Source organism: Haliaeetus albicilla, chromosome 19 (genome assembly GCF_947461875.1).
Source record: "Haliaeetus albicilla chromosome 19, bHalAlb1.1, whole genome shotgun sequence".
Taxonomy (NCBI): Eukaryota; Metazoa; Chordata; class Aves; order Accipitriformes; family Accipitridae; genus Haliaeetus; species Haliaeetus albicilla.
In genome coordinates, this window is record NC_091501.1 from 11603143 (window position 1) to 11628451 (window position 25309).

The 25309-nt window shown below is 46.3% G+C and overlaps 1 protein-coding gene across 2 annotated transcripts in view; it reads left to right on the plus strand.

Moving 5' to 3' along the window:
• The first annotated feature begins 20202 nt into the window (after positions 1–20202).
• The window catches only part of TMTC1 (transmembrane O-mannosyltransferase targeting cadherins 1), a 146840-nt gene continuing 141733 nt past the window's right edge, over positions 20203–25309 (plus strand). The window contains exon 1 of one of the 2 annotated variants that reach the window (XM_069807624.1): positions 20203–20705. In XM_069807624.1, coding sequence (XP_069663725.1) covers positions 20398–20705 — 308 coding nt within the window. In that variant the 5' untranslated portion in view covers positions 20203–20397. The remainder of the gene's footprint in view (positions 20706–25309) is intronic. The other variant, XM_069807623.1, reaches the window with a different exon arrangement.

Genomic DNA, 25309 nt, shown 5'->3' on the forward strand with positions numbered 1-25309 from the left:
CAAACTACCACAGTAGGAGAAGCCGATGAATGCTTTCCCACGTGGGCATCAGTATGCAGGTTACTGTTTCACAGCTCTCGTCTGTATCAGACAAGCTGTCATTTACGAAGGCAATTAAAAAGTGCACTGCAAGAGCCTTCTTCGCTGAGTGGAGGGAGGAGAGCGCAGGCTTTTTGAGATGAATGTGACCAGGAGCTGTCGGGAGGTGTTGGCATTAGTCCCTTAATGATGTCAGCAGGAGAGCTGCAGCAGAGATGCCTGGAGAACATCAGGCTGCTTATCTCAGCTGCAGCTCATCCTTGCTGTGATACGGGAAAGGTCACACTCGTGACTACTGCACTAGGCTTCCTTCGGATCCTGCCCAGCAGCTGCGAATGAGTATGGAAGAAAAAAAGAAATGAAACCCGAAGCCAGTAATGAAAAGAAGGGGAATGCAGCCGCAACGTGTTATTGCATTGAGAACGTGTATGTTTGCCAGATACATCCTGCTCCTTTTCCCCTAGCAGATAACCCACAGGGAAAACAAGTCTTGCTGTTGCTGTCAGCTGATGAAGTTATTCCTTTGGTTCTCACTGACAGGTCTGAGACTGGAGTTCCTGGAGCTCCTCCTCACCCTTGTTCCCCTGCCAGGGGTGTTACAGTGGCTGTAAGCTTTCCTCATCCCTGCACTTTCCCTTAAAAGTAGCAAGGCTGGTCACAAAGAGAAAAAAGAGAGAGGGGAAAAGATGATAGCTTTGTCACTTTTGCTTCCTTGGTAATGGTCTGTGAATTTTCTTGGAGGAAGTTAAGCCACTTGGGGATCTTAAGGGCAAAGTTTCACGAGGTCCTTACACTGATTGTGTGCTCTGCTACCCTTTTGCAGGGCAAGGACACTCTGCTTTCATACTAACACAGCATTATAATGCTTTATATTAGCTCACTCCATTGCTTGGTGTATTTGGAATATGCCTTTTCTAATAAATAGAAAAAAAAAGGAATTCATTTTTTCTCCTCTTAGAATTTAGATGATACTTTCACCAATGCCTCTTTCAACAAAGCCATTTTTATGTAATAGAAAATACCAAGATTTTTATTTCTTTTATCTGATGTAATACATTTTTACTTCATAATAACGTGGCACAGCAGTTGCATTTTCAATGCCAGCACAAATGGTACCTATATCATATTATCAATGATCATACAATGCCTTGACACATCTCTGTAAAGCTGATCTGCAGTCTCAAGTATTTTGCTGTTCCCTCATAAGGCCTGAGGAAGATCACAACCTAATGGAAATGCATTCAAGGGAAAAGTGTTCTGGACATCCGTTTGTTTCTTTGAACTGCATTAGAGCACAAACATAGAGTTAAGCTGGGAGCGGGGTAGAGCCTCCATACCCTCCAGTCTTTGAAATGCTTGCAAGCAAATTGCAGTACTGAACTGTATATTTTAACTGGGTCACTGAGTGAGAGCCATTTGAATGCTTCATGCTCTGCATCTTCCAAGTAATTGCAGTTTAAGGATTCATTTTAATGTTAATTTTCCCACTTTACACGTTTGAAGCTGAGCTTGGAGTTATGCAAAAAAGAGCCATATCTCAATCTATTTTGAATCTGAAACCAGCTTAGTGTCAGTATAAAACCAACCCTATGTTATAACTTTACAATTAAAACTTTTTACATTATGCTTTTGAGGCAGTGAAAGACAAAGGACTCTGCCTTCTAAAAATGACCCCTTTTAAAAAAAAATTGGTAAGATTTCTGAAGAAGTGCAAAACAAGATGCTGCTTCACACATTGATGTCTCTGAAATACTGGTTGTTTCAAAGCAAGGAAAAGATGGGATGTTTACACTGCTTTATCTGACCTATATGCCATCCAGCTTCTCAGTTCATTTAGTTCTTCTTCTCTGTAATTTATTTTTTCCAAAATGTGACTTTTAAGGTCAGTCCTATTACCTCTGGACACTAGGATTGACAGGACCTTCAGGAAAATGAAAACCAAGAGAAGTTCTGTGATGACTGAGTGAGATTGAAAGCCGAGAGTTGGAGCTCCTGGGTTCTTCTCCTGACTGCACCCACAGCCTTCGCCATGGTCAGTGGGCAAATTGCTCAAAACATCTACACTTCAGTTTGTCTAGGTGCCTCAAGGTCTTTGCTGCCTGAATCGGTTAGAAAATATTTTTCTCTCCATGGGAAATTCTGACTTTGGTTGGTAAAAAAAACAAAAGAAAATGAATTTCTGTCCAGACGCTCAAATTTGTATCTAAAAGCTGCAGCAGGCTGAGAGCGCTGGCTGGGGACCATCATGGCGATGTCTCCGAAAGCTGTGACTTCAGTGCCTTGTGCCACAGTTTCCAGTACAGGATAAGAGTCTGGGCCTGAACAAACCTCCCCTCGTTCACCGGTGTCCTGCTCCTTGCTTAGCTAGTGTGGAGTGCAGCTAGTGTGGTGCATCCTGGCAGATGTAATCCAGCAGGAACCCTCAGCCATCTGCGGCTTCAAAACTGCAGCTCCCATGAAGAAATTTGGAAGAATTTCCAAATGCACGGATTTTTTTGCTTCTGACCAGATATGTTAGCAAAATGAATAATCAAAAATATTGCTTAGTCAAAGTAGTGCCTGTCCATCACAACTGACATTACTGGTGCTTTAGAGAGACAGCTGCATTTGCTCCGAGATGGTTCTAGCCCGCAGCCAGCTAGCTGGTCCTCCAGCTGCCAGCTCAGCTGGTAAGGCTCTTCAAGCCTTGTCCCTTCCCCCAACCTAAAAGGAGCGTGAGCATCCAGCTCAGGGCTTCCTCCCCACGTTCTGTCCACATACAAGAGAAACTGCAGCTAAGAGGAACTTTGACAAACCTAACCTCTTGACTTCTTCCTCACAGCAACCAGCACAACAGTTTCAGGGGCTCCGTGTCCCCTCACTACAAGACTCGGAGGCCTCCAGGGCTTGACAGCCCGGAGGACAATGCAGTTCCAGGTTGGGTTGTGCTTTGTTGTAGAGAGTCAGGCAAAGCTCTGAGGCAGTCTTTTGCTTGGGTGGAGATGGTTATTCTGCTTTGCGGTAACCCTTGCAGTGTGTTAAACCCTGTGAAAGTCCATAAGGGAGTACAGACACTGTCCCAAAAGAAGAAAAGAGGAACGAATGTCATCAACAAAGGGGATTTGTTATGTAAATAAGTGCTTTTGGCAGCTGGCCACTGGGAAAGGGTAGCATCAGATGCACTTGTTGGGATGTGGGTGGACGTGGGTCTTGAGGCCATGGGACAGCTTTATTGAGCAGAACTATCCAAAGTGAGTTGAAGTGGTCAACTGATGGGAGGGACAGTGGCTGGAGGCACGAGTGGGGCTATTGAGATGGACAGAATGAGGATCTGAAGATAAGGATAAGGAAAAAGCAGCTGAATTAGATTAGGGATTCAAAGCAAATGGCATTCTTCAAATGACCAGGCAGGAAAGGCAGCTTCAGAAGCAAGACAAAATGATAGCTGGACAGTAAAGAAGGCTAATAAGTGAATGATACAGATTTTATTGCAGAAATATGCAGCAAAAGAATTTAATTACAGTCATGATTTATTAAAATGAGCTGGGAAGCGTCCCAGTTCAGAATAGCTTTTTATAGAGGAGGCAGCCCACATATTGCCTATCCAATTAGCAAGAGAGATTTGTGGACATAGGATGTGGAAACTGGCAGCCACAGGGTGAATGGAAGTGTGTCTGTAAATCACATTTTGACAAATGAGGGGGAAGACTGTCTTGGCTCATCACAACCACTCCCCTGTCTGTCTCTTTTTTCCCAATCCAGAACTGAAGCCTTTGTCCCCTCAAACAGCTGTCCTGCCTTTGCTTCTTTTGATGCTCTGAAGTTCATCAATATTCATCAGGGCTGGAGAGAGAGAGAGAGAATAATTTTCAGCAGAGACAGCTGGGTGACTCACTGTCAACACCAATACTGGCAACAAGGCCAGATCTTTTGCCTTTTGGCATCTCCCACTGTCCTACAGTAGGAAATCTACCCTGCCACCACAGTGCTGCCAGCTGGGGAGGTCTGCTGAGGACCGCAAGGATTCAGACACGATGCCCACACTGATCCTAGCAACTCCAAATGAGAGCACAGGAAAATCTAAGCAAGCTTGCAAGGGGATGGGCAGAAGCTTTAAAGGGTGTGCTGTTGTGTCTAGCTGATTGACAAGGGAAAGCCTCCACAAGTCTTTTGAGAACTTTTCAACCAGCTAGTTGGATTGTCTTTTTAAATTATTATTTAGTTTTTAACTAGACATTAAGTATTTCAACCTGTGCACTGCTTTTCCAAAGTACCAGTCTGAGCAGACCAATTCATGTTTTCCTTGTCCTATGAAGTGGCTTCCTAGTTAGTATAAATTATAAAGCATCTGCACTTGTTTTAGGATTTGCTAATGTTGTTTATGTGTTATGTGCATGCGGGGGAACACACTTAGCATAACTGTGTATTGGGATGCAAGTCTCAAAGGAGCTTAAATCCTGTTTCAAAAGTATCACTGTCACTTGGGGCAAAGGCAGATGTTAGGGATCTGCAAACATTTGCCACCCTGGGAAGAGAAGCTGTGGGAAGTGTTGGGCAGAGACACCTTGCAAGGCTCTGCAAGACAACTCTGTCTCAGCAGCAGGGCTGACAGCAGAGACCAAACCAGCTCTGAAGCTGTGGTCGTACCCACGCGCTACGTGCCTCCGCTGAGTAGCCGTGGTGAGATGGGATGGTGAGTTCGGGGCAGAATGATTCTGCTGATTTTTGTAGAGCTGATACCTACCTAGGCTGCGCCAGCCTCCTTGGAGCTGTCGCACCATCTCTGTGCCTGCGACAGCACAGGTGACTTGTGCGTTTCTGAAAAAGAGACTTGTGGTACTGCATTTAGCAGCGTCAGCCCATGTCCACAAATCTCTTGTTTCTCATGATGGTAATGCTGGCAGGAGGGAAAGGCAGCAATGGCTGTTCCCTGCCAGCCCTTTCGTTAGTGTGCCTTGGGCTGATACTTGCAGTGGTTGCCTTTGGATTTGGGACCTGTGACCCTGCCTAGGATCTGGGGGTGTCTGTGTGGGTGGTGGCAGGTGCTGCACATGGGTGTCTACTTATTAGTTCCCGGGGGATGACAAATAACCTGGCTTTTGCCAGGTTTGGCTGTGGAGATCAGAAGTGATTCCAGACTTACCATGTCTTTTCCTTCATTAGATAGCCACCAGAGAAGTAAATATTGCACCCCACTGAGGACAATAAAGTCCCACAGCTGAGCTGAGAGCAAGATGGATGCTTTTCATTATTTCTGTAGTCCAAGTAAATTTTTTTTCAGGGGGCCCTTCACATCAACCAAATGAAGACATTTCTTCTATACAGTCACTGGCACTCCAGAAATTCTGATTTGCTTTCTGGAGTTTCCACTGAATTTGTGATGGCCCCCAGGCTGTGACTCAGTGATCTCAGGTAGATGCTGTGGCTACCTCAGAGTCTTAAACTGTACATTACCTAAATACTTTCCTTACTGGACTGAAACTGTTCACAGAACAACAATATTTTTCTCCACTTGCAAATCTTCATTTAATAGAGATTTCCATAAACCTGCATTCATAAATGTGGAGAAGAAAAACCAGGAATGAAACCGCAAAAGATTAGGTACATCCTTTTTGCAACTGTCTGGTATTTAGGATTCTCATGTTGCGAAGGACATGCAAAGCTTCTGCTTTTTTCTGTCAGATACATTTGCCACCAATCCAGACTTGCTATCGGTTTGGCACTTAAATGTGAAACTGACCCAGCATCACTGAGATTTGCCTGATTTCATGTCTGAGTTGGACTCGCTTTTGGCAAACGGGTGCTTGCAGCTGATCCAAATGCATTCAGAAGCCCAGCAGATGCTTCTCTGAGCCTCTTCTATGTTTAAAAAAGGAAATGAAGCATGAAACCAGGTGCTTTCTGTGCTGTCCTGAATTATGGATTTTATTCTTCTTGTTAAAACACAGTTTATACATCTTCTGGTTTATCATTTTTGAAGATGATACGGTGTAAACTACCAGGTTCTTCCTAACAAATGGTGGTGGGACTCCAGGAACTGCTCTCTTTTCTAAGGCTCTGTTCCAGTTCAGTTGAATTCAACAGCAACCCCCTAGGCAGCGGGGAGCAAGGGCTCTGTGCATCACAAGGACCCAACACTGCAAATAAAACTAGAATTAGTCATGGACTTTGCTGAAATTCTCCACCCTGTATTATGCAGGAGTTCAGACAAGATCTTAACAGTCCCTTCTAGCCAAAATCTCAGTAAAAAAGGGACCGACATTTTTGAGATTAAGCATCAGAGGACTTTTTTACAAAGAGTTTTCTGAGGAGGCAAGAAACACTTTGGTTTAGTTTTCTGGTCTGAAAATATCAACAGTTTGTTTTATTTTGAAAAAAAGCCATAAGAATGGTCAAGCCATTGCCACCAAGCCTGTAGGTTTGCAGAAATAAAGCAAAAATGGGCTGCTGTGTCTTAGATATTCCATAGGGTGCTTAGACATAATAATGTACTAATAGGTTTTGCGTTTATCAAGAGTGATCACCTTAATACTGAGCTGAAATGCTCAGTGGAGAAAAAACTATTACTTTCAGGACTGACCTGAATCTGGCAGGATTCTTTGTTGTTTGTGGCTTATATTCTTGAAATTGTTTTTCAGCTTCTAAAACTATGGCTCCTCTGTAAGCTGAGTTCAGAAAATGAAGGTCAATAATGGGAGAAGAAAAAACTGCTGTGACCACATCTAAAGGCAAAAGGTTTAAACCTCTGGCTCACAGTAACTTGCAGGAAATCCACCATCATTTTGTGTGTAGTGATTAGAGGTGAGCAACTTAGCACTGTGTGGGATTTCTTGCCTTTGAAACACATTTAGTTAATTATTACATCTTAATTTATTTTCTACTCTAGAATAAGCCTTGGTGTGGGAAGCAGAGCATAGGAAACAGAAGATGGTGCTTTTCAGTGGCAAGGCTTCAACTATGGCATTGTTTTTCATACTTGCAATGTTAAACCACAGTATCCACAAGGGAGGTACCATAATAGCAAAATGCTATTAAAAATGATGGTGTATTTTAGAAGAGCTTCCAGTGTCTCTCATAATATTTGCAGATAATCTCAGTTTGCCAATTTGTCAAGTCATTATTCTCCATCTGTGATATCCTGTGATAACCAAATAGATTTTTAAATTCATTTTGATCAACACTAGTGAACTCATCACTAACATGTTGAAAAAACAAAATACAGGCATTAAAAGCGTGTGTAAAGTGTAAAGACAATATATTGTTATTCTAGCACGCACTCAAACCTGCCTAATAACTGCCAGTTAAAATGTTAAGGTCTTCACTTTAGAAAGACCGAGGGGCTATCTGTCTTTGTATAGTACTATCCACGCATCTTTTCTGTGACTTGCTTGCTAGGATTAGTGACCACGCGCTTGTTTTGTCTGGCACCAGACAATTTCACTTACTCAGGTGCATGCATTAAAGGTCAGCAGTTGCAATTAAGCATTTGCTTGTACCATGTACCATATACTACCTCAAACCAGTATGTGCACATGACCTTAGATCCCCAAATGGCAGGCGCTTTGCTGTCGCTGGAGAGGAGCACAGGAAAATTTCAAACCTTTTTTTCATGGCCCGCATGTTGGCAGACATGCGTACACACCCTTGCCCCACAGACCAAGCAGGAGCCACTTCATCAGTGCAGCAGAAGTTCCTTTAAGAAACAGATGGAGAAAGTTAGGTGGGAATGAAGAAGACCTCTGCGCCGTGCCTTAAAACTTTTGAGTACAGCATTGGTTTGTGGGCTAGTGGTGTTTGAGTAGCACTTTGCACATTACGCATTAGCACTGCGTACCTAAAAGAAGAGACCTAGGCCTTCCATGTGCACATTTATTTGATGAGGTTGTGTGCTTACAGCATCTTCCTCCTGAACTGCAGTATTGTAGCTGGACACTAGAGAGCTCCTTTTACCAAAGACAGCTCAGCAATGCGAGGGGAGGCTCCCTGAGAGACGCCTTCCAAGCATTCCCCCCTTTTTAGGGGAATTTTACTCGTTTTTCATTTTTATGTTAAAAATTAATATCCTCAAGGGAAAGCTATCTTTGCCAGAGAGATGGCTGCAGCTGTAACTCCACGTCTCTCACCCCCAACGAGGCAGAGATTTTGCAGGAGTTGTAAGTTGGGAACTAATTATACAATTCCAGAGATAGCAAAAAGTAAATCAAATGCTGCCAGCTTGGAATTATAATTAAGTTTTCCTCGGAATAACAAACACACTCAATATGTGATTTATTATGACTATTACTGTATTAATGATAGTAATAGTCTATGTCGTGCACCTATGCAGAGTACATGTTTTCGTCTAAATTGCTGGATTACAGTCACAGATGTGGGAAGAATTCTAACTAGCTCTCTGCAGTCACTCTGCTGATAACCTTAAGCCTTACAACACACAAGCTATTGCTAAACACTACTCTATTAGCAAGCGATATAACAGGATGATGACTGGGTCTACTTTTTTTATTAGCTCTGTTTGACCTGTTCCCCCCCCAGCTGCCTTTACCCCATCAATCATTTATTCAAAACCAAAACAAAATCTCCTATGCTGTCACTGTAAGGGCATATGCATTCCTGCTTCTCAGACTCTGACACAAGCACAGGCTGCTGCAAGATGCTATAGCAATGTGACATCCTATCATATTTCCTGATAGGGATTTTGCTCTCGGGTCAATATACAGATAATCGTGTCCCGAGGTCAGCAGTGCAAGGGCACGGGATTTTGCCTCCCAAGCAAGTCCTGTCTCACTCCTATCTCAAAATCCTGGAGTGCAAAGACTGAAAAAGTCTATATGAAGACTTCAGAAAGGTTGGGGAAAGCCTTGTTCCAACCTCTCCTGTGCACTGTAGTGGTGCTTGGCCAGGGCAGAGAAATAGCTGGCTCTATCGAGACCTGTAACAACAGCTACTACTGAAGCTCTTACCAGAAGCAAAGGCACACTGATGCCCACTTTCTTCACTCCCTCCTCTTCCTCCCAGCGTGAAAGAGAACACAAGAGCCAGTGAAATCCGGAGCGGAGAGCCTTTGTGCTGCATGCAGGTCTTTCTCTTCCCAATCCTTGTGTGCCCTCAGGGGCAGAAGGTGGCCTCGCAATCAGGAGATGTGTTTTCACCTCCTGCCTGTATGTTCTGGCTGGGTTCCTTTCTAGCTTTGGGCATATCTCTTAGCCTTCCTGCACCTCTGTTGCTTCAATAATGAAGCCAAGGCTTGCTTTGTGCCACTATTTCTTTGCCTTGTTCTCCTGCCTGGATCGGGACCAGGAGGCTTTCGCCGGGCAGGTGTGAGGGACTGCAGCTCTGTGGGTGCTGTAAGAAGGGCCAGGCCTGGGTGCAGGTGCCTCTCGCGCCCTGGCGTGAGGTCAGTGTCTGTGCAGCTGATGGCACAGCTGGGAGGGTGTCCACAAAGTCGGAGGCTCGCTATTGCAGTTGCTTAGTGACACTTTAAGCTGGATGGCCCAATTCGTTATGAATTAAAATGTTCCAGACCTGGTTAGATTACTTGCAGGCAGCCTGACAAGGCAAAAATGTTTATTGTTGTCTTTGCCTGGATGTTAAGGAGGATATTCTGCAGGAAGGAGTCAGATCTGATCACGTTTACTAGAAAGCCAAGGAAACAGTGTTGAATTTTGAGGAAGCTTCTCTTCCAGGACAGCCCAACTGTGTTAATGACAGTGAGCTGAAATGTGGCATGAACATCTTGTCATTTAGTTTCCAAAACGAGCATGCGACAATGATAGCTGAAAGACAAAACTCTAATGTTTCTGTCTTTGTTCTTTCAACCCACAGTCCTCTGAAAATGTATAGATAGATGGAAGGAGAGAGGATTTTCAGCATAGGGCAGCTCCAAAGAAGGTCAGCGTGGGAGGGGAGAGGCTGCCTTTTGATTCATCTGAAATTCTTGTCTCTTCTGATCTGCTCTGTATGAGCCTTGGCCGTGTCATAATGCAACCCATACACTGGCTCCCATACATGCAGAGCAAGTCCCCAGCACAGCACTCATCAACTCTCTTCCTAAATGACCTTGAGCTACCCAGGGGATCTTCTCCTACCTTTAAGAACAGAGGGCTCATAATGATAGAAAATGTAACAAAAAGTCCAGCTGTAACTTGCTGAACTGGAGCTAACAAAGTGAAAGGGTGTGGTGAAGTCAGGGCTAGCGTGTCCCTTGCAAAACCCCATTTCTCAGAAAATTGTGTTTTATTGTTTCCAGCCCTGGGAGCTCACATTACACCGTAGCCAAACCTAGCAGGGCCCTGTCATTCATCAGTCAGTTTTATTGCATGACAGGAACCTGCAAAGTTAGAAGCCGGTTAAACAAATTAAAAAATTTAATGGGATCCGCTGGCTGTGTCTTGCAAAAGAAAAAAGGAAATGCCTTGGGATATCTTTTACTCATAGGGAGGATCATATGGGCCCCCAAAAGGCAACAACAGCAAGGTGATCGCTAGAGAGAGAGAAAAGTGTGCAAAATTTTCCAAAGGAAATTAAAATGTAATTCCTGTCAAGTCACCCCTCATGAGCCCGTCTTTTCTCATCAACATTTTGGACCATGTGATATTCAGAAAAAAAGAAAATGCTAGCTGTTTATGTGAACTACTTTTCCCCCCTAATTTTATTTTGCTAACTGTCCAGAGAGCAAGTCTTTTGGGAGGCATCCAAGACCTCAGCATCTGAGGAACACTTTCTAGAAACTAAATATAATAGCTCTACCAATTTAGCTGACAGATGTGGTTATTTCAGTGACAAAGCACCCTGGGACCTTATAATCCCCTTCTAAAAAAAAAAAAAAAAAAAAAAAAATCCCCTCTATTACTTTATTCATCTCCCCAAAATATTTTGGTATGCAGTCTTAGGAAAAATGGCTCATTTAATATCATTTTTATAAACCATTATTGAATGGATGGTGATCCATAGGCTATTCTTTTCATCAAGATGTCACCCACTGTCAAGTCTGACTAATAAGCGTTTATAGACCAGCAGCGAGTATAAGCGGTCTCAGTGATAAGAATACAAACTCAGCAGCTCAGCTTACTGCGGCTTAGCATGGATTAATTTCCCATGCAGACGCCAGCCTCATGCCAAAAAAGTCTAACCCCGTCTTTATGATTTTTCTCTTCTTCGCAATTGTCAATCTATGTAAATACAGAGATAACTAGAAACAGGCCCAAACTACAAAGTGTGGATCTCTGTAGCACTTCTTTGAAGTTGGACCGTGCCTGAGTTTTCCTTCAGGCTCCTCTCCAGTCCTTCTCTTTATAAAACTATTCAGAGCAAGCTCAGTATGTTTTTACCATTTTTATCAATAGGTCTGTTTAAGCAGTAGTGATACAAATGATGTTGACTCTCAGGTAATTAATTTTTTTCTCTCCATCTTTCCCAAGGAAGGATTAAGAGTACAGAGGAGTACTGTGGTTTGTTTGCTATTATTATCCTTCTTGTTTGTACTGGAGAGTGTTGGCCTTTTGCACCGAGAAGATGATGATGAGGATCACAAAAATCCTTGAGTCTTGTGTAGAGTCACTCATTATTCTTGAAGCAGCTTCCAGGGAGGCTCTGTCTCAGCATATGTGACCTCTAATCTACAAAAGAAAAGGTTGCCTTGTGCCTGAGCAACAGAGTTGTGGCATGAACTCTGTAAAAGTTAAGATATGCTGGGCCATGGAGCGTCTCTGAAAGCCTCTAGACAGCCCACAGGAAAAACTAAGAAGGACCTAGGACATGGCAGTAAGGTCAGATGAACCTCAAGCCAGGCCCTGAATTCAATGTGATGTCCCAGGGATGGAAGAAAAGGGCAGCTCTAATGTGCTGGGACTGGTCTACTAGAGATGACAGAAAACCCTACAGAGAGGTGTTGCTGAGCAAGTTTGGTAACAGTGAGCATCCTAGATTTGCTCTCAAACTGTAGTTTATTTTGATTTCTGCACCTTCCAGGCTCCAAATGTTGTCCAGAAAGCTTCCAGACTCCTATTGCAGGAATCCTAGGAGTGTTTCAGCTGAACTGTGAATGACTTTTGGCTTTGGGCTGAAGCCATGGGAAATTTTTGTAAGCTCCAAACTAGGCAAAGCTCAGTAACTTGTTTTTTAAATCGTTTAACAATAGAAATTCAAAGGTTACAAGTTCCTACTGGCTGAGAAGAAAGCTGGAGTGGAATCGGGCAGGAGAAATCAGCTGAAACACATGAAGGGAGCGTGAGTGGGAATAAGAAAGCAAGAGAGAGTCACCTCCCTGGAGAGAGACTCTGAAAGGAGGGCGTCCTGTGGTCCCCATCAGCAGGAGGAGCTGAAAATCCTGAGCTCATACGTATGCACTCGCCTTGGGGAAAACTGAGAAAAATCACACTTATGTCTCCCCAGCGCATTTCAGGCAAGCCAAGAGTTTGCATTCACGTGGATAAAAGGTGTATACGAATTCTTAGCACATATGGCTCACAATTCTAACATTGCCAGGTTTGTAGCCCCCAAACTAATTTTGCAACACTGCAGGAACAATGTAACAAAGCTCGATGTGAGCTAGTATTGGAGAGGAAGGTGATTTTACCCCAAACAAAACGGGATTTGCACACGCTCTCACACCCTCGTGTGCTCTTCATCCCATTCCATCCCTGGATTAGCATTTATTTTTCACTCCTTATCTGGGCAATGGCTTTGATGGCTCTAAGCCTGTTCTTTTCTTCCTTGCATCACTTCTTCAGGGCTTTGGTTTGTAGTCTGTCCTCTGTCTGTAGTCTGTCTTCAGTTTAGGGATGTCCTGGTAAACTGCACATAGATGTGCTGGCATCTTGATGACCTAGGTGCCATCTGCACCTACCATTCTCACAGCACTTCTTCTATTGGTCCTTCTGGTGCTTCCACACCTAGATAATCACTTTCATTCATAATGGGCTTAATATTTTTGTTAAAAATTCCTTGAGTGTTGCGACATATTTTACATGTCCACAACAGACTTAGAGGAGTACAGATGAGTGCTGAAGAGCAAGGATCACTGGGGAGGGTCCAATTTATCCTGCCACCAGTTTGGACGCATGGTCTATGGAAACACTGGAGAGGGAAAACTGAGCACTGAGAAGCTGCTCCAATCATTCCCAGCTGCCTCCTCCTCCATCCTGCTTCCTCCTGACACTGTCCTTTTCAATTGGGCTTTCAGATTGTTTCCTTTGAGAAGCTGTACTGGGTTTTATTGCTTTAATTTTTAACTGATCTATTAGCTGTCTGTGAATTTCTCAAATGCTTTAGGAAAACAGCAACCAGCGCATGGTGATGTTTGCAGGTGAAAAGCAGACCTGCATGATAGCTTTCCAGCTAGCTTAGCACTGGTGTTGGCTTAGGTGGTTGTAACTGCACTTGAAAACTTATTTTTGCTTTAACACAGCTAGAGCTCCTCAGTACAACTTGGTGCAAGAGGACTAGTGAGAACAAGTAGTGTCCAGAGTGGCTGATTGGTGCGTTGTTTTATCTGGAGTGTTTGTTCAACATAAATGCTAGAAAGTTAAGCCCCGTAAAATAAAACTGTATCTGCTTGCAAAAATAAAATCTAAAGAAGTGACCTGAAAAAAAAATATGTTGTATTCCTCTCTCTGTATCTTTTATGGAAACTTTCACCCTCCTCAAATTACAATGACTCCATGTGGCTTATTCTACAATATAGATTCTAATATTTTTGCTAAAATTTATTCCAGCTGTTGCTAATCATAGAGATATGAATAATATTATTATATAGAGAAAAGTTTTGACTGAACTTGATGCAGATTTATTCAGTTGTAATTTTTCCATCTTAAACCCAAATATTAAGAAATAGATTAAAGGAAAGAAAAGTAATTGTAACCACTGGCTTCTACTTCACCATGATGAAATTGAGCTTGCTCAGTAATCAGAGAATAAATGTAGAGATTTCCTGATTTTATCCGACTGTCTGATTTTATCAGACCATTTGCAGTGACTGCAATTCAATCGAAACTAGGGATGCCAGAAGATCTTATACATTTATCAGTTACTTTTCAGAGAGAACTGCTACTGAATCCCAGCTCAAAGATGCCCAGAAAACAAAACCAACTGAATCTCAATAGGGAACAGACTTGGGGTCTTTAATCTCTTTTCTTATTTTGACATATAAAATTCCAAGAGACAATTACATTGCAGAACGTACAGCCAACTCTGAAGGCTGAGTATAGAGTCAAATTAAACTGATTCAGATCAGCCCAAGCTGAAAATGCCTCCTTTGTCTCGCCAAAATCAGATCCTTCTTCCAAAACCAATGCCTCCCTGCAGGAGCAATATGAATCCCAACAACTGAATATTGATCAGAGTGCTGTGCCCAAATCTGTTTCTCATGCTGCATTTGACTCCGGTGCCCCCAGCATCCAACTTTACAGCTACGTGACAATTTACATGTGTCCTTGCACAGCCTTGTAGGAAGCATATGGTGTCTGAGTTACTAATGCCCATTTCTCAGGGAAGTTATGCTTTTAAAATAACTTCTCTCTAGCAAGATCCCCACTTTAAACAGCCTCACACCCATTCTGACCTGCTTGTACTCAGAAACGAGGTTCCAGGCAGAGCAAAAATGCAGTCTGGGGCTATGCACTGTAAGTGGAAAAAATGTTGGGTCATCTAAGAGTCGCTCATTTGCTCAACCAGAAATTGGACTATCTTGAGCTGGGTTTTCCCTTTTTAATTTTTGTGGTTCTGAGCCATTAGCTGATTGCCGTGAGGTACATAAAAATTCAACTTAAACTGTCTTGTACTTAATCAGCATTAAAGAGATGAATGTTACAAGTGATAACTCTTATGACTCAAGCCCTATAGGCTGCACTTTTCCCTTGCACTGCTGCAATAAAAAAGATCTTTCAGGCAAGGGCAAGACTGAGAACTCTCTTTGGCTTTGGGAAATTTCTGCAATGCTTCTAGAGGAGGAAAGGCGCAGATGCATGCTCAACAAGGAAAGAAAAATGCTTTCTCTCCTCCACTCCCCATTCCATCATGGGGTTCTGCACACCCAAATCATGTACACAAAAATGGAAAGTACTAATCTCCTCAGCTGACGAGTGAATCTGCTGGAGCGGGCAACTTCAGCAGCCTATGCCATAGCCTGCCTCCGCTCTGTAGGTGAAGAATCCCGTCATTCTCATTACCGGGATTTGTCCTACCTTTGTATTGTCCCTGACCTTTTAACTGCCACTACCAAACCCAAGTCACTCTGTACCATTTGCTGGATGCCTCTCCCTTGTCAAATTGTGGATGTTCCATCCACTGCAGGGGTTCAAAGGCTCCAAAGGCTCCATACAATCCTGCCCATAGACTAAGGCTTAACCTGGGTCTCTTCAAAGGCAGAAAATGCATTTGTTGTATGAGCTGAAAAAGAGATTCCCTCTAATCCAGTAACAACTATGGCGAGCTTTTTTTCAGCTTGAAATCTCTCATTTTACACAAGCATACGAAACAGGTGACAAATGGATCTGAAAATGGGTCACGGAGGATTCTGTGTTACTTGCCATCTGTGTCAGGGATGGGAAATGTGCATCCATGGGGATCCATCAAGCAGTGCTTACCATGTGATATCTTCTTGATGATATTGGTTTGTAAAAACTGAAGGGTTTGAATTTTCAGGGCTAATATTTAGCACACTCCGTGACTGTGATGGGGAGAAGGCTTATTGGGGGGTTGTGGGCTGAACTTGAAATACAACATCCCTATTGAAAAGGAGAGGTCATCCTGAGGATAATGGATTTGCCTCCTAAGGATCACAGGACCAGGGTTCTAAAGGCAAGAAGTTTTCCCCTCCTGCTTGTAGTACTTCTGGCTCTTGGCCACAGTTGAAGGTGAAAGCAAAACCATAGGAACTTTCAGTGGGCTTTAGGAAGAATTCACCAAAGAGAAACTTTCTGTAGCCTGCATAGACCTAGAAGCAATTTGGTAACAAGCAAAAAGGGTCATAAATAAGATTTCCCCAGCCCAGTACAGCACAGTGTTTCACGGCACTGTTGCAGTGCTCCTGGTAACGCCAAAGTTCAAATCCTACTTGGCTAAACAGGACGATGCCTGCAGTGAACTCCTTGGAGGGGTTCTGGACTGCATCTATTGCTCTCAGTCTCTCCATAGGTCTTCCAACACAGACGGCACACTGGATTAAATATGCCAAACTCAGTTCCAGGTTTTGCAACACTCCTTCATTTAAGATGGCAATTTCCTTTAATAGCTGGCAGAACCTGGTAGCTGGCTCATCCTTTAACTTTTTTTTTTTCTTTTTTTTTTTTTGCTTTTAACCATATGAACATAATCTATACCCACTGAAGATTATATGCATGGCAGTTACAGAGTTTCATCCTGGGGCTACTGAAATGAATTGCAAAACCATTCAGTAACTGACTACAAGCAGAAATCAATTGTACTAGTTACCAAATGACTTAGTTTAAATGTAAAATTATTTGTTCAGACAGCAAGAAACTATTTACGTGTGCTACTTTTGAAATTTACCTCTAGCTATGACCATATGGTAATTTAACTTTTAAATTGTATTTACCGCATTCTTATACTTTAATCAGTCAATGCAAAGCTAAAGTCTTCAGAACTCCAGGTTTAAGCTTGAAACGCAAAACTTTTCCAGTTTTTCTCTGCCTTTGAGCAGTTGCCATCTTCAGATAATAACAGATCAATCAGTGCTCAACCCTTTGAAGTGTAACTGTTCAAATGTGTCTACTGCCTTGTATACCCTACCGTATGTTTTATTCCAAGTGGTGGCTAAACTTTCTTGCTTCAGAAGTAATAAGCTGTGCTCAATTAGCAGAGCAAGATTTTTTTGAGCATTGCACATAATTAGTTTCAAGGTCTCTAGTTTTAACAGCCATTTGTTAACAATCTTTTTATATAGCTGGCACGAAACCTGTGATTCAAATACAAGTAGGCAGTCAAATAGCTGGAGTGCTTCAACTATACATATGATTCCAGAACTCAGCTAGGCTTTTCTGAGAAGCAATTTGGTGTTACATTTCAGAAGCGATGACATGGCTACTTTAGGTAGAGAAAGAATCAAGGCTTGCAGGAGGAGGAAATACTTCTTACTAGACTGGGTATTTTTTGAAGTGGCAAAGCAGCTTTGGAGCAAACCAAAGCAAATCCATCACTGGATTCCCTTCTTTCTCTTTTTCCTCTCCCTGTATGTATATGCCTGCTTATATGTGTACGGACTTAAGACCCAACGTACAGTGGTGTTGAATGTGTGTTCTCCTGCTCTCTGATATCTGACTTTTTTGCTGTTAGTTTCTTTATGGGTGGTCAGGACTTCTAGCAATAGACAACATAACATCTTGAATTCAGTCTATGACAGTGACTGCTGCATGACAAGGTAATGTTCCCCTTTGTGGACTAAAAGGAGAAGACTATATGCTTGTATTTCAGCAGGTCTTGGTGTGAAGAACAGGAGGTCTTCCTCCATGGTGACTGGAGCATTACTTTGTCTCCTTCAGATGTTTGCTTGAGAGAAGAAAGGAAAGATCAGATCTATCTTGGATCTATCTTGGAGAAATGTGAATGGATTTTCTTCTCATAAAAGAAACTTGACAAATCAGTGTTAACTACACTTTGTGCATAACATTTCGATAAGCCTGTAAGAAAAGAGATGAGAAAGTAAATAGGGTTTGTCTCCATCGCAAACTCCAGGTTTCCGTGCCAGATGAAAGCCAACGGTCAGTGTTAGTGGTCTTTTAAGGAGAGTGAGGGCAGAAGGAATCCTGAATGGGTCAGGACTGCCACCTCTTCCCACGCTTTTTGGTGTCATCAAGCCTGGCCGGTTATGAAAGTGGATGGGAAATCACAGATGCGATGTTATTTATCCCATAGAGTATGTCTGTTGTACTATGTGATGTTATATGGCTGTGTATGTCACTAAGACATTGACACCAAATCCCTTGATTAGAAAATGGTATTTTATCACCGCTTCATAATTTACCATTTTAGAACTCTGCATTTTTTGTGAGCTTTATGTGGGGAACTAGTTAAGCTCAAAGGGTGGACGGCAGGACTTGTGACACAGCAGGGACATGTACCACAGTCCTGGATAATGAACGGAGACACCTATCCCCTGCCCCAACATCAGGTTTCCTGATGGCAGCCCTGGGCCCCGTTTTGTGGCAGGAGTGGGCTCTCAGTGGGCTGCCCCCAACCTGTGACGAAGGAGAAGGACAGAAGGCTGAAAGACATCATCAGTGAGAAAGGCTGTGCGGACCCTGGTCCATGGGGGGGTGGACCAGAGGTACAGGGGTCTGGTTGGGAGGGACAACCTGCCGAGGCCCAGCTGGGCTGCCAGGTGAGTTGAGTTTGTTGGGGTCACATCAGCAGTGCTGCTGACCCCCCCTTTAGGCTGCCTAGCTCACCCACGTGAGGTACCTCTGCCCTGGAGAATAGATAGACCCTCAGCTGCCCAATTCTGAACTACAGAGGATTGCAGATTTTGTTTGGTGGAGTAATTTAGGACTGCAAATATTACCTGGAGTCTACTGTAAGGCAAGTTCAACCTTTAAATCTTGTACATGTTGGTTTTGCTTTCATCAACATTACGGTCCATCCTTCCCCTCATCCCTCCTCCCAGTAGCTGTCACCATTTTAATTTATGTCAACACAAAGCCCCAATTCCACCTTTTAGGCACATCTGCAATAGTGACTTTGTTTCCAGAGCCGCTGGGCACTTGAGGGCTTCGGTACTTCTGTGCCTCTGGACACCAGGTTGTTTCTCTCTCTGTGCCCATGCGCAGATGTTGGGGGCTAGCTTTGAAACTTTGGTGAAAATGGACACCACCACACCACCACGAACGGTCTCCCATGCTGGGGAAAGCTCTGGGGAGCCGACTGCCAAAATGTCATCAGCCACTTAAAGGGAAAGTTTGAGTTGATGGCCCTGCTTCTGGTGGAGTTTCCTTCTGTCCCGGATATAAACAAGCTGTCCCAGTGAGAGTTAACTGTTATTTTTAGCTATGACAAAAGTGCATCTGAAAAAGCCTGTTCTGCTGCACTTGGAAAATACCAGATCACTCGCGGTGCCAAATATGCTGGGGGAAATGCATTCCTGGAGAGGGCTCGCCCCGGACGGTCTGCGTGAACTCTTCACGGCTTCCGCTCCCCTCTTTTTCCCACACGCAGGTGGGCACGCTCACACGCACACGCACACACACAGCAGCTTGGAACTGCACAGGCTGGTGGTGAACCACGCTCAGTGTATCTTTTTTTGAGAACAAATTCAAAGGATGTCCAGCATGTTCATGCACCTAATTGAATCTAAGCTTCTTTGCCAAGCGGTGTTATTCCTCTGTTTGGTTATAAGCAGGAGGTTTTATTTCAATGGTAAAAAACATTAATAGAGTCCTCGTTTTTCCGTTTTCTGAAAAAGCCCCGGCCACATACCTTTTCTACGTGGCCGAGTAGGTGATCTGAACACGGCCTTTCCTTAAGCAAAAGTTATTGGGAGTTGTCACTAACGGGAGAAAGGTTGCTCGTGGGAGGGGACGGACACACTGCAGTCATCAGAATAATGCTTTGGAGAAGGCAGCCCTCGAGTGACCGGTGACGGACCGGAGTAGAGAAAACAAATTCCGTGGCGCCCAAACGCCTTCCCCGCCGGCAGGACACGGTGGGGGACTGTTTGCCACAGACGATGCTGCAGCCTGGGTGCTGCGGACCAGGACCGGTGCCCGTGGAGCGACGCGGGTGCGGCGGAGCAGCAACGAAACCGTGGCTCAGCGTGCGCGCTGCGAACGCCGTGGAGCAGCCTGGATGCCGTGGAGCCGGCTGGGACGTTCCCGCTCCCCCCGGGCGAGCGTCACCCGCGGGGAGGCTGCTCCGGGCGCGGCCGGCCGTGGAGGGGGACTCCCGCGGGGGGCTGAGGGGGGAAGCCGGAGGCCCCGGCACCGGGGCAGCCTCGCACCTGTCTCCCGCGGGTGACGGCGGCGACCCGCCGCGCAGGGGCTCCGCTCCCGGCCCCGCAGCTCACGGCCCGCCCGCTGCTGGCCCTGCCGCGCCGGTGCGCCGGTGGGGGGCCAGCCCGGGCAGCGCCCGCCCCGCCGAGGGGCCGAGGCGGCGGCGGGGTGACAGCGCGGCAAGGAGCATGCGTGCGGGGGGGTGGGGGGAAGGAGGGGGAGGAGGAGGAAGAGGAGGAGGAGGAGGGATGGCGCGGGGAGGCGGCCGCTGTTTATTTGCAGCCGGGCAGGCTGCGCCTCGGCAGAGCGCGAGTGGCCGGCGGCGGTCCCGCTGCCCGCCCCGCACCATGCGGGCGCCGCCGCCTCCCCGCGCCGCCGCCGCCGCGGCGGCGGAGCCGGAGCCGGGGCAGCCAGCGCGGCGCCCCGCGCCCGCACCCGCGCCATGGTGACGGGCTCGGCGCTGGGCTCCCGCAGCCGGGACCGAGCCGCGCCGCCCCCCTGCCCGTCGGCGGGCGGGCGGCGCGGCGGGGCGGCGGCGGCGGCGGTGCTGGCGGGGCTGTGCGCCCTCTGCTACGGCAACTCCCTGCGGGGCGAGTTCGTGCACGACGACGTCTGGGCCATCGTGAACAACCCCGACGTGCGGGCGGCCGCCCCCGCGGCCGCCGCCTTCGCCAACGACTTCTGGGGCAAGCGGATGGCCGAGAACACCAGCCACAAGTCCTACCGGCCCCTCTGCGTCCTCACCTTCAAGTAAGTGCCCGCCGCCGGCGCCGCAGCGGGGCGGGCGGCGCGTCTCCCCCCTCCGCCGCCCGGCCCCCTCTCCCGGAGCCGCCTCTCCCGGAGCCGCGGCCGGACGAACCGGGCAGCGGGCGGAGGGGGGCGGCCGGCCCCGGCTGGGGGGTCGGGGGAGCCTCCCCCCCCTTCGCCCCCGGCACTGTCGCCTGCGGTCCCGCGTCCCGGGCTTCGTGATTCAGCATTTCTGCCCGGAGCGCTGCGGGACGGGGGGCGCGCCCCGGGGCGGGCGCGGCTTCAGCCGCCCGCTGCCGCCGGGGTGGCCCCGCCGGCCGGGCCGGTGGAAGTTGGGTGGAGAAGAGGGACGACGAGGAGCCCGGCGAGTGCCCCGCGTCCCTCGCCGTTCGGGAACAGGTGGCGCCTCTTCCCCAGGCTGCCGGGGGATAAAAGGGAAACGCGAGCCTTTCGGCAAAGCCCTTTTTTGACTGGGAAGGGTGTTCAGATTGAATTCCCCGGGAGTTCCTCCTCTGCTTTATCTCCGGTACTTTTCTCTGCGATTGAACGGTCGTGCCCGAAACTTCCCCGGGGCTGTTTTGAAGCAGACCCGTAGTCATCCCTCCCTTTAAGGCTAAGCGAAGGGGTCTGCCGCAAGGGTACGGCGCCGTTCCTCGCAGCCAGCCCGGCAGCGGCGAGCCTCTCATGTCAGTCGCGGAGTTCCCCGCCAGCCTCGCCTGCTTCAGATGTTCCCTGGGTACCGGCAGAGTTGTTGAGGAGCAGTTTCGGTTTTACAGGAATAAAGAGAAGTTGAGTAGCGGCAAAGTAAGTGACAGTTACCGTGGCTCATCCTAGAAGGAAAACCCAGGCGCCTGCCTCTCTCTGAGGGGAATAATTTCTAGCAGATCAGCTTAGTTACAATTCATACAGTTTGTCATACTTTCCATTAGCTGCTTCTGATTTATTCTGATGAAACAAAACCGGTGGTGAATGTTTACCGCGTTTTAGCATTTAAAAATGATACGGGTGTTTGCGGGGAACTGTGCTGAAGAGCCAGTGTGGCTGGGTGATGTTTAGCACTCGGGTCTTGTTGGTAGGTGATCGGTAGGTGCTCGTTACAAACCTATGGCGGGCATAAGGAACGAACTGTATGGACAGCGGTAAGTGTGCCAGGAGGAGGTGTTACTGGAACCTGGCTGACTCTACTAATGGAGTAACTATTCATTAACCTACCGGATTTATAAATAACGCTTCATGAACCATGTGAAAATTGCATGTTTCTGTGAGGCAGGAGCAGTTTTGGGGAACGCAGCATCCCATCGGCACTCCCACGGAGCACTTGCCACCCTTCGGTTGTCAGGGTGGGCTTGGAGGCGCGAGCCGTCGGTATCGGCTGTCTGGGGAAGCAGGGCTGGGTGGGCACAGGGTGGCATATCCCTGCTAAAGCAAAACTGAACAGCACAATCCAGTTCACAAGGCTCTGTGTAGGACAGGTTTTCTACCTTTTCCTCGAAGGGGCTCTCAGCAGGTTTCTGTAGAGAGCGAAGGGGATGTGTGCAGCCATGGGCAGAGGTGGCTTTGTGCACACAGAGTGCCCTCTCCATCGGGTGTGCAGCCGACCTGTTACAGTTTGGGGGGCCGCCTGATTAATCCATTGATCCAGCGATACATCTGGGGGTAATTTGAGAGGTGAGCGAACCTGCGTGGATCACCACTCACCACGCTGCATGCAGTACTGGCGCTGGACTTGGCCTCCTAGATCAGGTTGCAGGATTGAGGTTACGTTATGCTAATTAGCAGAAGAATCTTAAACTTTAATAATGGAATGGAAACTAAATGCTTTAGTTGCCATTTGTGTCTTGACTCTGAACTGGTTTTGCCTGTGCTATTTAAAGGGGGCTGTGTGTGTATGTGGGGGGGGGGAAGGATGAAGTGCTGTCTCCATCTAGTCCTTTTTGGAAACCAGTGAAACTCATTTTGCGAGGAACTCTTCATCCTCACATGCTCATAATAACCATACAGCTAAGACACAGGGTCAAAGGCAGAGTCATTTGTTCACCCCTTGGCATTGCATTTGGAATAGGGAAGGAATCATTTATCTTCCCTGGCTGCAGAGGAAGATTATTTCCACTGCATCCCAAATATCCTTCCAGCCCTCCAGTTTCCTCATTCTTCCCATTTCGTTTCTACCGGTAAGGTGTCAGAGGAAGATGTTAAGATCTGGGTGGAGTGGATCCTCCAAACGCAGGGCTTCCAAAGAGGCTGCCGGGAGCTTTTGCCAAGCAACAGTGAGCCCGGGGTTGAGCCGTGCTCTGCCTGCCTGTGCCATCCGCCCCTGCCTTGCCCAGCAGGAGGCTGCTGGTTGCGCTCTGTGCTCCTGCAGAAGGAAAACCGATTTTTACCCTGACGCTTGTAAAATGCTCAACAGAAATGGACTTCCAACAGGATGGAAATGAATGTTGTGGGTTAATGCTTCTGTTAGAATGTACTGCATCCACTTAGGATGGTTGAGAAAACCGTGTGACGTGTGCTTTGCAGGATCTTGCTGAGAAAGGGAAGGGGGGACCAAAGTATTCTGGTCTCTTTATTTTTTGTTGTTTGCTTGTTTTATTTTATTCCTTTTCTTGTTGTGCTAATTTGGTCAAATCCAAGGCATTTTAATAGTAGCATGATTCTTTATACCTGCCTAGTGGCTCTGCTTCTGTTGCATGAAACTTTCATCTGGAAAGGCTTGTTTTGAATCTTGCTGTACTAAGATTAAAAATCTGGGAGATCTCCAAACTGCATGTACAGAACAGATGTGAAGGGTGGGCTGAAATTTATGTCTACAGATCTATCAATCTACAGAAACTTTGTCTCAGTCTCTTTTCTGTCCTTCGTGCCTGTGAAAGTAAGAGGAAGGACTCGTGATGCCTTGTGGACTTTTCATTAGGCTGAACATATCCTACATATGCTACGTATTCCTGAAATGATCCCAATTAAAATACATTGTCACCTGTCTGTCAGAAAAGTCTTAAGTGGACATTGCTGAAATTTCCTAACAGTGGTTCAGGGTCCCTAACAAATTGGAAATCTTAAGTGACAGTCCTCATTCCAGTAGACTAATGCTCTGGAGCCAAACAGTGAAAAGAGCATTTGACATTATTCACACCGGATCTGTCAGCATGAATGATCACAGGAAAATAAGAGTGGCCCACGTTACTGGAACCATTATGCAAAACTTAAAATATTCGTAGAACTGCTGCATTGTTTTGTGTGGGTTAACATCAGAAGGGGGAAAAAAGCCTGCACATGGACTGTTGAATTAAGTAATGTTTGTTTTGCGGCTTTGAACTTCTCTCACCTTTTCTCTTGACTTCAGTGAAGTAAAGGAGTGTTAAAACTAGTTGGTTTAGAAACATTCCTATTACAGGTGGGTAACTGTTAGGTGACCAGTCTAGCACAACTCCTCATCTGCACAGGAGTTCAGATGGTAGGCAATGGTTTTGCTTAGTCCTTAGGAAAAACTTACTTCATGCTCTCTTCTCCATTTGCTGTCACTCAGAGATGTTTACCTGCAGCTATTTTCTTCTCCAAGAAGTGATACATAGAATCATAGAACGGTTTGGGTTAGAAGGGACCTTAAAGATCATCTAGTTCCAACCCCCTGCCATGGACAGGGACACCTTCCACTGGACCAGCTTGCTCAAAGCCCCATCCAACCTGGCCTTGAACACTGCCAGGGATGGGGCATCCACAGCTTCTCTGGGCAACGTCTTCCAGTGCCTCCCCACCCTCACAGCGAAGAACTTCTTCCTTACATCTAATCTAAATCTACCCTTCATATACTTCTTTTTAAAGAAGGTGGCATTTTGGACTCAGGATATACTATTTCTTGGTGTCTTCCCTATAAAATGTTAAGATGAAAGGTGGAAAAAGAAAAAAAAAAAAAAACCCAACCCTGCCAGTTCTGTAATTCACTCAGGATTTTATATTTAAACTGGGTGCTTTCTGTCTTACACCTTGTCTCCACTAACAGAAGTTCAGTGAATCATTTGTTCACCCAGTAGCACTTAAGTTATTCCTTAGTTCCAGTGGTTTTGCAAAAATGTTTCTCAACTGTCGAAGCAGAAGGTGCAATCCTCAGTGCTGTCTCCCTCCCCCTTTCTCTTCTTGCCTGCCAAATCCCCTTTTAGATAGATTTCCAACCCAGAAACAAACAGGGGATGGAGGTTTGATGTAGTCAGCAACATGGCAGGTTTAGCCCGAAGGTGTGCAGTGGTAGGAAATGGTGAGAACGAAGCCTTTTGAAAACCCCTGATGCCAAGATTTAAAGACTCTTAATCAGAGATCGGCCTCCCGGTTGTGCAGGTGGTCGAGAAGCGAAGGCGGGTAGCGGGATGGAGGGCGCTGCCAAGGCAGATGCTGGTGCGGGAGGTGCCTGGAGTAACAGCTCACCAGGGACAGAACGAAGAGGTAGTGAGAGGTCTCGGCCACACAGCCATGACAGACACTCGGGAGGATGATGCTGGGCAGAGAAGCGCAGGAGATACCCGCTCTTCCTCGAAGGAGGTGGAAGTGGCTGTTCACTGGGAATTGCTTGGCTTGGTGGGAAGGGTGTAAGGGGGTCTGCTCCAGCTGCTGCTGGG